This window comes from Rhinopithecus bieti, unplaced genomic scaffold, assembly GCF_001698545.2.
Source record: "Rhinopithecus bieti isolate Rb0 unplaced genomic scaffold, ASM169854v2 scaffold_7398, whole genome shotgun sequence".
In the NCBI taxonomy this organism is placed as follows: domain Eukaryota; kingdom Metazoa; phylum Chordata; class Mammalia; order Primates; family Cercopithecidae; genus Rhinopithecus; species Rhinopithecus bieti.
In genome coordinates, this window is record NW_016805783.1 from 2,521,323 (window position 1) to 2,537,650 (window position 16,328).

A 16,328-nucleotide genomic window follows, 5' to 3' on the forward strand; every position below is an offset into this window, starting at 1 on the left:
TGAGCCCCTGAAGTCGAGGCTGCAGTGAGCCATGATCACGCCACTGCACTCCAGCCTGGGTGACAGAACAAGACCCTGTGTCAAACAAGAAAAGAAAAGAAAGCAAATCTATTATACATCGTGGTGACTATGGTTAACAAACATAAATTGTATATTTGAAAATTGCTAAGAGAGTAGATTTTAAATATTCTTACCAAAAAAAGTATGTGAGGTATTAGATATGCTAATTAGCTGGATTTAGCCATCCCACAATGTATACAACATATATCTATCAAGACATCATGTTGCATACAATAAACATATACAATTTTTATTTGTCGATTTAAATAATTTCTTTAAAAAGTGCTGAGCATAGTTTGGTGCTGCCGTTGGGGGCTCAGGATCAGTGTGATGGACCTCACCATTGGATGTCCCACTTTTCCTCATTCCTTCCTGTCAGTCTCAGTTACTCCATCTCTGAACATCACTGTTCTGTTGCTAACAGCCCTTCCTCTCTTGTGCCATCCTATTGAATGCTTTTAACATGCTATTGGTGGGCACAGCAGATAACCCAACTTGTTAGCAACTGTATTTTAAATGAAAATCAACCTCATGGACTTGAAAGCTTTATAAAAAGCTATTTTAGGTGCAACAAGTCCCTTTTGTTTAATTCTAGTACATTTCTTTCTTTCTTTCTTTCTTTTTTTTTTTTTGAGGCAGGGTCTTGCTCTCTTACCCAGGCTGGAGTGCGGTGGCACGATCACGGCTCACTGCAGCCTTGACCTCCTGGGCTCAAGTGCTCCTCCCACCTCAGCCTCCTGAGTAGAGTAGCTGGGACTGCAGACATGCACCACCACACGTGGATATTTTTGTACTTTTTGTAGAGATGGGATTTTGTCATGTTGCCTAGGCTGGTCTTGAACTCCTGGGCTTAAGCGATCCTCCTGTTTCAACTTGCCAAAGTGTTCAGGTGAGAGCTACTGTACCTAGCAAATTTCTAAAATATACCCAAACCTACAAGGCTGAGGGAAGTGAGGGATTCACAGAATAATTTATGTAGAAGAGATGACAAATAATTTGGTTCTAACCTTCTTACTTTATATTCGAGCAAGCTGAGCTCAGAAAGATTTAAGGACTCCTCAGATGGAGAGTTATTGTTAATAAACTATGTGCAGCAGAGTTTGCATGGTTTGAGTCAACAATCACTATAACATCTTTTATTTTATTATTATTATTTTTTGAGACAGGGTCTCACTCTGTCACCCAGGTTAGAGTGCAGTGGTGTAAGCGTAGCTCACTGCAGCCTTGAACTCATGGGCTCAAGTGATTCTCCCACCTCAGCCTCTCTAGCAGCTTGGGACTAAAGGTGTGCACCACCACACCTGGCTAATTTTTTAGTTTTAGTTTTTTCTTTTTTTGTAGAGACAGGGTCTTGCTATGTTGCCCAAGCTGGTCTTGAACTCCTGGCTTCAAATGGTCCTCCTGCCTTGGCCTCTCAAAGACTATAAAATCTTGACTACAACCATAGAAGGAAATTCTGGTTACTAAAAATAATACATTTAATGCTTGGCACAATTTCTCTAAATTCCCCTGCTCTTTATTAAAACTTATTTAATCACATCTATACTTATTGACATACTTTTTTCCCCCCCATCCTGACAAGTCACAGAATCTTGAGGTTAAGGGTCCTGGTCCTATTGTTGTTGTTGTTATTATTATTATTATTATTATTATTATTATTATTTTGAGACAGTCTCACTCTGTTGCCCAGGCTGGAGTGCAATGGCACAATCTCGGCTCACTGCAACCTCCACCTCCTGTGTTCAAGTGATTCTCGTGCCTCAGCCTCCCGAGTAGCTGAGATTACAGGGATATGCCGCCACACCCAGCTAGTTTTTTTTTGTATATTTAGTACAGACAGGGTTTTACCATGTTGGCCAGGCTGTTCTCAAACTCCTGACCTCAAGTGATCCACCCACCTTGGCCTCCCAAAGTGTTGGGATTACAGGTCTATTCATTTTTATATATAGCCCAACAACTTAAACATAAAATATACTTTGCATATTTTCCTTGTCAAAGGAAATCAACATGTATATGGAAATTAGTAAATGAACGTTTAAAGAATCCAACTTAGGAACTGCTACTGGGAAATGTGTTTATGAAATGCATTTTTATTTTTCTTCATTTTTAGAGGTGGGGTTTTGCTCTGTTGCCCAGGCTGGAGTGCGGGTGGCTTGATCATAGTTCACTGTAGGTTTCAACCCCTGGACTTAAGAGAGTAGTCCTCACCTCAGCCTCTTGAGTAGCTGGGACTACAAGACTCAATCCACTGCACCTGGCCATTTTCATCTTTAAGAAAACCAGATGCTTCCATTAGCCACAAGAATCCAGTTTTTAAAAATGCATGCTGGAGAAGAACTCAGAATCATATGAATGGGGTTATTATAAATACAAAAAATAGCTGAAGACTTTCAGTGAAAGATAGCATCCTTTGGGAGTAAAATGCTAATGATGTCCCTTAAGAAGCTAAGTAATGAAGTGAATACGCCTCTTATGAGTTGTCGGATTTTTAGAAAATAAATGTTCAGTACTTTTGTTTCATGTTTTTAAAAACAAACAAAAAGACCTAACAGGTGATAGTTAATAGGATATGAACTGAGGACAGAAATGCTAGCTCACGTTTACCGAGGATTACTGCATTCCAGATGGTGTACCAAGTACCTTATGTTATTATATGTTATATGTACATTGCAATAGTTATATAACTAAACACTCCATTATAATGCATTATAATACTGCAATGAACTTAGTTTTTAAGAAATTGATCTTTTTCCCTGTCCAAATTGTTGCTATCCTCCATTTACATTTAAGTAGTATTTATCAAATCTATTACTACCAGGCACAATGCTAGTTGCTTTACACAGATTTAAATATTACTTCATTATCCTTTATGGTCTCAGTCATCACATAGAGTTACATTTTTTTTTAGAAGAAGAACCACCCAGCTGGGAGCAGTGGCTCATGCCTAGAATCCCAGCACTTTGGGAGGCCGAGGCAAGTGGATTACTTGAGCCCAGGAGTTCAAGACCAGCTTGGGCAACATGGTGAGACTCAGTCTCTACAAAAAATTCAAAAATTAGCCGGGCGTGGTTGTGTGTGCCTATAGTCCCAGCTACTTGGGAGGCCGAGGTGGGAGGATTACATGAGCCTTGGAGGTGGAGGCTGCAAGTGAGCTCTGATTGCGCCACTGCTCTCCAGGCTGGGAAACAGAGTGAGACCCTGTCTCAAAAAAGAAAAAAAGAACCACCCCCTCGTTGTAAATTAATTAGTCATTTAACAAAATTTTATTTCATTCAACCGCTTTTGCAGAAAGAGAAAATAAAGCCTTAAAAAATACGTAAGTGTACATAAACACCTAGGAACAGGTTAGATACAAATGAAACCTCTTCAGTTTGACAGATTGTCATGACACATTATATTCCAGGAAGTTCTGAATCAGACGCTTTCTTCAGTTTTGTGATTTAAAAAAAATCAAAATAATTACCCACTGTGCAGTGCAGATGCCTAGTACAGGGGCGGTAGGTGCTTTCCTAACTAGGGCGCTGGGGTACAAGCCACAGCAAGAGAGGCTGGCTCTTGGGTGGGGGTACAAGTCTGTACAGTACAGGACTAGCGGCAAAGTCCCTTAACCAACTGCTGAGCTCCCTGCACAAAGAGGCCCCCAAGGCTAGGACCATCTAACCAGCCATTGCTCAGTGGCCATTTCCTTTCAACTTACCATCTTCTGGCTCCTGCCCCAGCGCTCTCTTGAAAGGCACTTTCTAGATTCCTTCCTTTTGCCAAACTCTGTGGTCTTTCCATTGCCTGTATCCTAAGGTTACCAAATTTAAAAATAAAAATAGAGTGCCCATTTAAATGTGGATTTCAGATAAATGATAAATGATTTTAAAATATAAGTAATAGGCACGCCATACTTTTTAAGTGCAGTAGCGTGATCAGAGCTCACCGCGGTCTCAAACTCCTGAGTTCAAGCAATCCTCCCACCTCAGCCTTTCCAAGTAACTAGGACTACAGGGGCACGCCACCACACGCAGCTAATGAAGAAAAGCATTTTTTTGTGGAAATTTTGTGGAAATTTCAAGGCTGGTCTTGAATTATTGGTCTCAAGTAACCCTCCTGCCTCGGCCTCCAAAAGTGCTGGGACTCCCGGTGTTTGCCCCACGCCTGGCCTTTAGTGTGTCATGCTAATACTATTAAAATATATGTTGTTTATCAGAAGTTCAAATTTAGTTTCAGGCTCTGAATTTCATCTGGCAACCCTACTTCATTCTCTTTGTGTTCCCCGTGGTGCGTGACCCCATGGCCTCCGCCCTCCGTGAAATGGTCTTCCTTCAGGTTGTATCACATGCATCACGTGCTTTTCCTTTTCTGCTCTTCTGCCTGCTTTGGTGACTTCCAGCCAGTGCAGGGATCATTAGAGTGCATCTCTCTGCCTCTACTGTGATCTTGGTAACTTTCTCCTAGTCGGGGCCATCTATTTCTATCACTGAAATCGGTGGTTCGCAAAGTGGGATCCTGGAGTTGCAGCAGCAGCACCATCTGCAAACTACACAGAAATGCAAATGCTCAGGCCTACAGTAGAATCATAACTTCTGAAGTGGGCCCAGAAATCTGTGTTTTAAGAAGCCCTCTAGTGTTTCTGATGCAAGCGAAAGTTTTTGAGCCACTGGATAAAATGATCATTTCCATGCTGTTGCCTCCCAGATCTTTATGGCGAACCCTGACTTCATACCCAAACTTCTCTCTAGAATTTCAAGAGAATGTTAATATATGAGAGGAGAAAAAAAAAGCTGTATGGTCAAAAAGAGCTTATATAGTATTGCAACATTTCTTAAAAGTATTTAAAGTGGTCAGGCGCAGTGGCTTATGCTTATAATCCCAACATTTTGGGAGGCCAAGGAGGGCAGATTGCTTGAGCTTAGGAGCTTGAGAACAGCCTGAGCAACATGGTGAAACCTCGTCTCTACAAAAGAATTCAAAAATTACCTGGGTGTGGTGGTGTTCACCTGTAGTCCCAGCTACTCAGGAGTCTGAGGTGAGAGGATCACCTGAGTCCAGGAGGCTGAGGCTGCAGTGAGCTGTGACTGTGCCACTGCACTCCAGCATGGGTGACAGACAGAGTGAGGGACCTGTTCTCAAAAAAAAAAAAAAAAAAAAAAAAAAAAAAAAAAAAAAGGCGTTTGACTAAAGGGGTCCTATCTGCAGGACGCCTGTGGAAAAAGCAACAACAGATGGCTTCTTTGGAACCACAAAGTAGTCCCCCTTATCCGTAGTTTCGCTTTCTGAGGTTTCAGTTACCTATGGTCAACCATGGTCCAAAACTATTGAATGGAAAATTCCAGAAATAAACAGCTGTTTTCAGTCGAGCGTGCCCTGGGTAGCATGATGAAATCTTATGCCATCCCGCTCTGTCCCACTTGAGACATCAACCAGCATCACCTGGGAATTCAATAGAGCTACAGATTCTTGGGCCCCACCCCAGACCTGCTAAATCCAGACCCTCTGGGGGAAGCCCAGCAATATGTGGCTTAACTCGTCCTCCAGGTGATTCTGATGCAGGCTGAAGTTTGAGAACCACTGACCCAGAGAATTAGTGTGGGGAATAAAAAGCCTTATAGCCCTTAGTACACAGGTGTGCACTATTTAAAAAGTGTGGTGTTTTCCTAAGGCGGCTGGTTGAGTCGGCTTCTCTCCCCTCCTCTGTAGTGTACACCAGAGAGGGACAGGTTGAGTGATTGCCACAGAGCATTCCTGTGGAGCCCATGCCCTGTGCACTCAGAAGAGGAAACGTGATTTCGAAGGCTCCTCATAGAAGACTAGGGGCTCTGTAATAGTTAGGGTTTGGAATCCTTAGAAATTGGACTTATAATTAAATATTGCATCCCATCTATGTTTAAGTAATGCCACTTTTAAAACACTAAACCTAAGCTGGGCGTGGTGGCTTATGCCTATAATCCCAGTACCCTGGGAGGCTGAAGTGGGAGGATCGATTGAGGTCAGGAGTTGGAGATCAGCCTGGGCAACATAATAAAACCCCATCTCTTAAAAAAATTATTTTTTAAAATTAGCTAGGTGTGATGATGATGTGTGCCTGTAGTCCTAGCTACTTGGGAGGCTGAGGTGGGAGGACTGCTTGAGCCTAGCAGGTTGAAGCTGAAGTGAGCTATGATCAAGCCACTGCACTCCAGCCTGGGTGACAGAGGGAGACCCTGTTTCTAAAACAAAACAAAACAAAACAAAACATAACATACTAGACCTGTGCAGCCACTACAATTTGCTTCCATATACTGGCAAATGTCATTATGACATGAGTAGAAAGGGTCAGGAGAGGGCGTGTTTGAATTTTAAACACCATTAGCACGTTGCCTGTGTCTCTTTGAGAACCTGGCACAGGGAACTCTTGGATCGCAGCGGATGTTGTGCAATAGCTCTTTGAACATTTCCTTCAGAAGTGGAAATGTCTCACGTAAAAAAGAGGAGGAATGTCCAGACAGTGCAAACCTGATGTTCTGCACTTCCATCTGATCTAAATGGTGAATCCATGTTAGTCTAGATGACACAATACACATTTCAAACAGAGAATGCCATTAGAAAGTTGACTGATTTTGACATCATCACACGGACTAGTTTTTCTAGTGTATTGTGTTATACACATCTGGCACTTAGCAGTTGCTTGGTGAATATTTGCCATGGGAATGAATGAAATACAAACCCTCTTCCAAGGTTGGCAGCTCACCTAACAAAAGTGGTTCCCCCTGCAGAAGGGAGAGGGGGCTCAAAGAGAAGTGGCTGGCATGCCAGCATGGGTCTCTGTTGGGGTGGAGAGAGAGGCTGGCCCATAGCCTCCATGATTACTACCCTGGGTCGGGTGGGTAGGGAGCCCTGGACTGGAAACCAGAGCTCAGTGATTCTCCTGCTCCAGTGATTCGCTGACTTGGCCTCCCTTTTCCTAGCCAGTTGTCAGTGTAAGAACAAGCCGCTCTCTGCTGGGCTAGAGAAAAACTTTAGATCTTAGAACAACTTTTTAAACATTTTCCACCATGACCCACAGTTAGAATACATTTTATTTTGTAAACCGGGAAAGACACCAACCAAAACATAATTGAAACAAAAGTTTCACAGCACAATAGTTACCTTACTACATGTGATGCACAATGGACTATATTCTTGTCCGCGCTGTTCCATTAAAGAAAAATGTGGCACACTTACTGATTTCACAGTCCACTAGTGGGCTGAGACCACACAAGAATCCTGCAGGAAGGGATGGCCTTCAGGCCCTCCATCTCAGGGAACATCTGGGAAGGGAAGGGTGATCCTCCTTATGCCCACACCTGGAAACATGCTTAAGTCCCAGGAAAGTGTCATGTAAATCCTTGTTTTCTAGAATCTGAACAAGAAAGCTCAAAAGAGAGGTCTTTGCTTCTACATTTAGAATATTATACATAAGCCAGGTGTGGTGGCTCTTGCCTGTAATCCCAGTACTTTGGGAGGCTGAGGCAGGAGGATTGTTTGAGGCCAGGAGTTTGAGACCAGCCTGGGCAACACAGTAAGACCCCAACTTTACAAAAAATTTAAAAAGTAGCCAGGCACAGTGGTGCATGCCTGTAGTCCTGCCTACCGGGGAGGCTGAGGTGGGAGGATGGTTCGAACCCAGGAATTTCAGGTTGCAGTGAGTTAGGATTGTGCCACGGCACTCCAGCCTGGGCAACAGGGTGAGATCCTGTCTCTAAAAAATTAAAATAAAGTATTATATACGTCCCAATAAGGTTTTTTGCTGTGACCTTCCCTTGGGAGGTAGCCACTCCTGACTGCTCCAGAGAGGAGCTCCCATGCGTAGAAGGACTGTGGCAGCTGCTGTACTCAGTGCTACCAAGCAGACAGTTACGGAGGCTCAAGGCTGGCACCACCACTGGCAGAACCCCTACATCAGTGCTCCCCAAAGCATTTCTCATTCCATGAGATTTTACTAAGTGTTCTTGGGGAGGGAAGATGGGGAGTTGGTTCTGTGATAAAATAAGGAGATGTTGGTTGAGACAACTTCTCAGAGCCTCTGACATGCTATGTTGTGTTATGTGTGTTAAATGTTTCGGGTGTGGTGGGGGGAACACAATGTGGTATTTTCCTACCATATTTAAACCCAGAACCATTTTTTCCCAATAATCCCTGAAAATCTGGCAGAACACAGTTTAGGGAATGCTTCTTCAAGTGACTGCAATCTGCTTCTTCCACCAGCTAGGAGAAAAAGCAAACTAGAGACTTCATTCCTGCGCCAGTTGTGGACCAGGCTGGGGACTGAGCTAGGGCTTTGGCTAAGAAAATGAGAAAGCAACAGAACTTTGAGTGCATGTCGGGCAGACCATTGTTATTTATGTATTCATCTTTTGTAGTTTTAACTATTCAAAAGAGACTATGGTGGCCTGTGGCCGAAAGTAATTTAGACACTCACCGAAGCCATCCAAACTGTGGGTTGTGAAGCAGAGACATCAAGTCAGTGAGTCAACACAGCTGCCTCTCCAGCCTCCAAGTCTCAATGTGACTTTATGTCTATCTGTCATTATAACTCTGAAGTTATAGCATTTGTCACTTTTCTGGTATTTGTAGATTTGAAGAGTCATGAAGGTCTCAGGACAAATTCTTCATAAAAATCAAGATCCTATTGTAATTTAGGTTTGAATTTATCAATCTGAAAGCCCCCAAAAAGGTCCCATGTACAACTGTGAAAGCTGTACCCTGCCCACATCTTGGGGGTGCCATTCATACAGAAGGTATTGTCAGCGAAGCCCTTTGGAGCTGAGTGACAACAGTAACCCTCTAAAAATATTTTTGTTTTAAACTGTAAAAAACAAAGTTACAGAGTTGTTGATCAGAATGTCCTGTGAGTTCTCTTTCACTCTTGACTAAATCCATTGGCTGGCGTTTTTCAGTAAGGACAGCATCTTGGCTTGGGAGTAGGTGAGCAACTTAAACACTGGATTCAGACTCCAGCTCACCAGCTCCTGTTTGGGCAATCCAAGACTCACTTCCAAAACAGGAATGTTGATGACAGCACTCACCCCACCAAGCTGAGGTGAGATAAAGCATATTAAATAGCTCTTTACAAATGTCATTTGTAGTCATCGGAGAAAGCCATGTCCTGCTGAGCTCTCTACTCTCAAATGTTGATGCCCAAAGTTTGCTGCCCCATGGCCAGTGGCACTGGGAAGGTCCCGTGGGCAGTGTCAAAGAGAAGTGGGTTGCTTAATACTTCTGAAAGAGGGTTTTATTGTGCCTAAACTTTATGATTTGCTGTGATCTGGAGAGAGGTGGGACCCCAAACACTGGAGTCTACCTAGAATTCCTTTTACTTCTAAAAGTTTTTGCAGCCATACATAGGTATTAAATCATTTCTTGGATCAAAACTGTCATTATCCTGGTTCCTTGTAGATGTACTGTTACATTTACATCCAAAACATAAAATACACTCATGATCTCAGAGGTGGCAGTTTTGGGGGCAGCATCTCTGTGTATCACTTAACTGTAAAATGAACAAACATCCTTCCGAAGAGCAGGAGAATGAGGACTTCATGAAACCATCACACAGAGCACACTTTGAGATGTGGGATTTCGTGATGGTAAAATGGGCATCCCTTAGGAGGTACTTGGGAAGGAAACTAGAAAGGTTGGCACAGTTACATTTCATACCTTGGTTAAATAAATCATGCGGTCTATTTCTTAACCAACTGGCACAACTGCAACCCTCTTTCCATTCTTCTTAACAGGATCTGTTCCTCACTTTCAGTCTTTATTTCTCTACACACTTGTTTTCCCTGAAGTCTTAGAACAGCAAGAGGAGCCTGGCTTGGCCATGCTGGTTACCCCGTTGTCTTCATGTTAGCGCTTGTCTCGGTGTAGCCTGCTGTGTCTCCTCCAGTGTCCCCTGCAACTTCCCCTGCAGTGTCCCTGCTTCTGTGTAAGCCTGTCGGCCTGGACTTCCTTGCGAGCAGCAGTTTACAGGCCGCCGCTCTGTACTTCTTTGAAATGAGGTTGTAGAGGATTGGGTTGATAGATGCGCTCAGATAGAAAAGTTGCAGAGCGACGATGTTAAAGTACTGAGAGAAGTACATCATCCGCAAATCTTCCGTGTTTATGTAAATGATTCTGCCAACGTGGAATGGCAACCAGCAAACTATGAATGCCAGAACCACCACCACTGCAAGGTAAGACACAGCACCGGGATTAACAAAAGCATTGGGAAGCAAATAAACCCCCCACCCTCACAAGGAACCATCTGCAGTAAATAACAGCAAAATAAATTAGAGAAAACTACCTAGCCAGATCCTCACCCCAGAAAAAAATGACCAGGCTGCAGGACATTTGCTTTAAAACTGCATAGTAGGTTCCTATATGTGTTATCAAGGCTGGACATAAACCAGAAGGAGCAATTTCTCTGAACAAGCCGCCTTGGCAGGCTTCCATCCACCAACCCACTTCGGAGACAAGTTTTCTGTTCTCTGTTGAAAAGAATTCTACAACACGTCTGCACAATCTTTACTTTTTGATATGAGCAAGGTTTACTTTAGCCTTCAGCATCACTTAACATTAAATACAAAATTTTAGCTTAATGAAATCTCCCTCATCTTCTCAAGGGCACTGTGAGGACTCATCTGTGGCGTCTAACAGGTGGTTGGATTAAGAATTTCCAACTCTCTTTCCTGGTCTCAGAGGCTCTGAAAAAGCACTGCTGGTTACTGAATCGGATCCGGGGATTCCACCCTCAAAGCGCCCTGGTGTCCCCCAGAGCTCCTGGGGACAGGACATGGTTTTCTGGGGGGACAGGAAGTACGGGCGGGTGGAGGCTGGAATCCAAATAGGAAAGGGAGCTGGAAGCGGCGCCCAGAGCTGGGCGAGCAGGGGAAGGGGACCCAGCGTTTGCGCGGCCCCCGGCGGGGCGGACCGCAGGCAGGCGTCTTTGGAACCGCGGTGGCTCCACTTACGCAGGACGCGGACGGTCTGCCGGTGGCCTCTCTCCCGCCCCGAGGCGGCCGGGCCTCGCAGCGGCCGCCGGCTGCTCCACAGCTCGCGCCCGATGAGCCCGTAGAGGATGCTGAGGCACAGAAAGGGCAGGAAGAAGTAGGCGGTGGTGACCCACAGCATGACACGCAGCGCACCCAGCTGCGCGGGACTCGGCCGGCATTCGCGGCTGAACAGCGCCGCGGCTTCCGCGGTCTCGGGCCCCGACGGCGGGGACGGCGGTGGCGCCCGCGAGAGCCAGAGGGGCGGCGACGAGGCGGGAGGCGAGGGAGCGAGCTGCGCGGTGCCATTGAGGCCCGGGACCACGGAGATGCCGGGGTCCTGCTCGACGCCCACCAAGAACAAGAAGGGCCCGGCAGAGAGCAGTGCCACCGCCCAGAGCACAGCGATGAGCGCGCGGATGCGGCGCCGGGTGGGTGAACCCAGGAAACGCGGGCGCGAGAAAGGGCCGGACAGGATGTCCCAGTAGCCGCTTCGACGCCTGAGAGTTCATGGTGCAGCAGCGTGGCGTAGGTGCACTCCCCACCGTAGATGCCGGACAGCCGGCGAAGCAGCGACCCGAACACCCAGGGCCGCGAGGCAGAGGCGTACAGGTCGAAGGCAGCCCGAGCAGGATGAGTAGGTCGGACACTTGCCATGCTGCCCAGGTACAAGGTTGTGGTGGGTGGTTCGCATGTCCCGTACCAGGCCGATGAGCAGCACGGTCACCCACGTTGCCGCTCACGCCGACGTGCGAACGGCCCAGGCCACACGCGGTCACCGGCACCAGGCGCCCCCAGGGGGAAAGGGCGAAGCATCCCGGCGCTCGTCCGCAAGCGGCAGCGGGCGGCCCATGGCGGGCCTCCCGCGCGGCCCTCCGGGGGGCGTCCGCTGCTGTTCCCAGCGGCTGCCCATGGGGTGCTCCCCGCGGCCGTCGCGTCCGGGTCGGGCTGGGAGCCCTGGGCCGCGTGGTCGGCTGGTAGCGCCTCCTTTCTCACCCGCCCGCGCTGCGGGGCGCGGGACCGTCAGACGGCGGGGCGCTGTGCTGCGCTGCGCTGCGGGGCTCGGGAAGCGGCTCTGCAGGGTGGGCACCGAGGCGCTTCGGAGCTGGCTGCGCGCAGTCTCCGCCCACGGCCGCGGCCCGCCCCGGCCCGGCCCTGCTCCCGCGCCCTCTCCCGGGCCCATGCAGTTCTGGGGCGCTTCCCTCTCCACCAGCTGGAATACCTGAGCGCATGAGCCCAACCCCGTCCTGTGAGCGATGTCTGCACCCGAGAGAGCTTTGGTTACTGGACCCAGCACTGTACGGGCGCTTTTGTCGGTCCGGTACACAGGAGACCTTCGAAGGGATCTTGGTCTGGTGGCTGGTAGCTGCCGCTTGATGGTGGAGGAGGGGTCACGGTAATCCTCAGGAAGCCATAATGCTAAATAGTAGGAGGGGAGTCTAGACCAGAGTCTGGAGCCTCTCCTGTCTAATCCTGGCTCTACAACCGAGTAACTGCGTAATCTTGGGCCAGTCCTAGGCTGGGCCAGTCCTGGGCTCGCCCAGCCCAGTTCTCCTCTTCTGTAAATTCGCGAGTGGTGGAGGGAGCTGACCATATAATTGACCAAATAATTTTTCTTTCTTTCTTTTTTCTTTCTTTCTTTCTTTTTTTCTTCTTCAGACAGGGTCTCACTGTCGTCCAGGCTGGAGTGTAAGTGGCGCGATCACAGCTCACTGCAGCCTCGACCTCCCAGGCTCAAGCAGTCCTCCCACCTCAGCCTCCTGAGTAGCTGGGAGCACAGGAGCGCCCATGCCCCGCTAAATTTTTTTTTTTTTTTTTTTTTTTTTTTTTTTTTTTTTTTTTGGTATAGTCCGGGTTTCGCCATGTTGGCCAGCCTGGTCTCGAACTCCTCACCCCAAGTGATCCACCCTCCTCGACCTCCCAAAATGCTGAGATTACAGGCGTGAGCCACCGTGCCCGGCCGTGACCAGATAATTTCAAGGATCCGTGAGCATGTTTATTTATTATAAAGAACAAGACAAATATTTACGTGGACACTAGAGTACTTTCACATGTGATATGTCGTTCTTATGTACAATATGTTTCATAAACTTAAAAAACTAGACTATTTGTCAACACCGGAAAGAACGAAAATCGGGGAAAGGGGCTAAAGGGGATGTAAGCGTCTGTTCAGTGTGGTCTTAATAACAATAGCTAACACTGAGAATTTAGATGGATCTGGTCCTGTGCTCTCCATTTAATCCTCATGGCCCTCCTTTCGCCCATGAACAAAGCGGGTCTCACTTGAGATCAAACAGGCAGTAAGAGGCGGGACTGGAATGTGGGCTCTGGTCGGCCTAATCCCAGAGCTTGCAAGACCGACGTCCCACTCACTGCCCAGCTCCACCCCCTCAGTGGCTTAAATCCTTAACCTCTTTTCTGGACCTGACACCTGGCTTTGCCTAGGGACAAGCTTCTCCTGCAGTTCTCTCTCACATGCCGACTGTGAGTTTGGAGGAGGGACACCTGTCGCCTCCCTCATCGCTGCTGTTTCCAGCGGTCCTAAAACCTAGCTTTGAGTGTGACTTCATCAGACCCCGCCCTCCCCAGCGCTTTCCCCCGTGGTCACCCGCAGTCCCTGAAGACCAGGTGCCTGCGCTCTCTTTCAAGCACTGCATCTGCGGCCGTTCACACCCATGGCGAGTCTTGGAATGCCTTGGCCTCTAGTTTGTTGATCTCCTTTCCACCTATGACCTTGCTCTCCACCCGATCTCAGCCGCGCCTGTCGACGGACCTTACACCTCACGGTTGCCAGGGCCTGCCAGCCTTCCTCCACCTCCACTTCAGTCAGCCCTCTTTCTGACCTCCGCCCACTCTCTTTTTAGCTCTCTTCCCCTAGCACCTCAGTTCCGGTCATCCTTCAACCCACTGCGACCTCCATCGGTGGCTCCTCCTTCCTTTTCCCCGTCCCTTGCCTGCCCCATGTCTTCACTTTTCTTCCTTTACCCAACGGAAATTCCACGGGCAGTCGCCATCGCGCCCACACAGACGCCCTTGACTCCCTTGCTGTTTTCTCCATTGTCAGCCTCGTCCATCCGCCGAGAGCACCACAGGCCTGGTAAGGCCGAATTCCCTGTCTACTCCTGGCGTGCTCCCACTTGGCGTTGTTTCACTTGAAAGCACGACCTCTAGCAGGGTGCTTCGTTCCCCCGGCCCTCCCAACTCTCACCTGACCTCATTCACTCTCCCACCACCAGCCTACTGGTTTATACCCCCTCCTCTCTCCTTAGACCCAACATCCCCCACCACCTCCTTTGGGTGGTTTCCTTGCACCCTGTTTCTCTGAAGATGACTACCACACCCCCACCTCTGCTCATGCTCCCCTGGGACAGTTGGTGGTACTTGCAGTTGAAGTCAGCTCTGCCCCTTAAGTGCTCCTTTCTCCTCCTCCAGATATCACTGCCTCAATTCTTTCTCTCTCTCTCTCTCTCGTCATCAGTTTTTCTCTTCTGGATCACTTTCATGCAAAACTCCTCAAAATTGTTTCTGTACTCACGGTTTCCACTTTTTCTTCCTCCCTGTCTCCTCCCCCTAGGCAGAGAAAATGTAATTTCTTCATTTATAGTTGATTTGATTTTCCCCTGTGCTCTCAACAAGAGAAATGAATGCTCTAGCCTAGGTAAGGCATGGTCCAGGCAGACCAGTTAAGCAGCCCCTCTGGGCAGTGTTCAGTTCTCTCAGACATCATGCCTTTCCCCAAGGTGGCCCAGGGGTATGGGGAGAGGGGTCAGTGGCTTAAAGCTCAAGGGAGAGGTCCTTAGGAAGCTTCATGCTGGCTCCTGGGGTGTGAGGGGCTGGCATTCGCTAGACTTCAGTTCCATGTCCCCTTCCTGCATGGTCACCAGTGGCTCTGCTAGCCTTGGAGGCAGGGGCCTGTGGTTGGTGAAGAGGCGGCTTCTTTCTTTCACTCAGATGATGCTTCCAGGAGCACTCTCCATGGCTGTCATGGGCTGCGAATCCCTGAGTCTCTTTGGTTTTTCCCATTTGCTCCTTGGCCGGATGGACTACCCCAGCCTCTGCTGAAGGCTCCCTTTCTCCCTTCCCCACCCACCATGGTGGCGCTGAGGCAGGCTCACTGTGTCTGCAGTCAGCATCCTGGCTGTTGTGAATTACTCACCTCCATTCAGGCACTCCCTCTCTCTATTGTATTTTCTCCATATTGCTTATTATCAACTGACATGCTATTTAATTTACTTAGTTATTTGTTTATTATCTATCTCTATCTCCCAACATTATGTGCACCAGAAGGCAGAGCTTTAATCTACTGTGTTCACTGCTGTTTCCTTAGTGCCTGGCACAAAGTGAGAATTTAATAAATGTTTGTTAACTTGGAGAATGAATGAGCTTCTGCAGAATCAGGTACCATTGTTTTCTTTACAATTCCTAGCAGTTAAAACAGTGCTCTGATTGCAGTGGGTGCTCAGTAAGTATTCACTGATACTTCAGCTTAAGACAGAATACTGATATGGAGAGGTGGAGACCCAGTGGGCTTTTTGGATAACATTGCTGTGCTGAGGTTCAAACATAACTTGGCCCTTAGGACATATCTGAGCTCTTATGATGAGATGGCATTTAATGTTTTAGGAAGGAATGGGACCAGATCTGTTTCCTACTTTGTGTTTCTGTAGACATTCACCAGCTTCCTGACTTCATAGTTCATCTAGTGAGAAGAAGTTCTCAGTAGACCAGGAGCATGGGCATCTCTCTTCTCTACTCTTGGAGTACCTCTCCGCCTGTAACTCATGTGGGGCAAGAGTGGGTCTAGGTTTGGCCCGGCTGTGGCCTGCATCCCCAGAGGCAAGAAGTTGGTGTCATCAATAGGCTTTTGGCTCCGGGCTGGAGGCCTCACTGGTTGGCTTTTGATGAATATAGAGGGATGACCTGGATGAATATAAAGCTAATGCTTGCTGTTTGCAAGGCACTGTTCCAAGTCCTTTCATATCTGAATGTATTTCATCCTCCACAGAAATCTAAGGCAGCAGGTTCTTTTAGTATCTCTATGTTAGAGACGAGAAGAGCAAAGCACAAAGAAGTGACCCCAGGTCACTGGGACAGCCAGTAAGGGTGGTGCTGTCCACTTCCAGAGTCCATGGGCATAACCACTGTGCTGGGTAGCCTCTTGCTATATAGACCATGGCACCACCAGCTGCAGAGAATGCTAGGTTATGATCTGGAGTCTGCTAGGAAAGTGTCTTCCAGTTTGTATCTCAGAAACCAGATTTTATGGGCAAATTGAAGATCTGGAAAGTTGTGAGGAGC

The 16,328-nt window shown here is 47.6% G+C and overlaps 1 protein-coding gene across 1 annotated transcript; it reads right to left on the minus strand.

Moving 5' to 3' along the window:
- Positions 1 to 7,757: 7,757 nt before the first annotated feature.
- Positions 7,758 to 15,053, minus strand: MLNR (motilin receptor). The gene is given in 10 exon segments (XM_017873720.1): positions 7,758 to 10,228; positions 11,013 to 11,463; positions 11,466 to 11,647; positions 11,650 to 11,680; positions 11,682 to 11,711; positions 11,713 to 11,757; positions 11,759 to 11,830; positions 11,833 to 12,105; positions 12,253 to 12,449; positions 14,912 to 15,053. Coding segments are annotated over 10 exon segments (1,761 nt in total). The 3' UTR covers positions 7,758 to 9,890.
- Between the last annotated feature and the right edge of the window lie 1,275 nt (positions 15,054 to 16,328).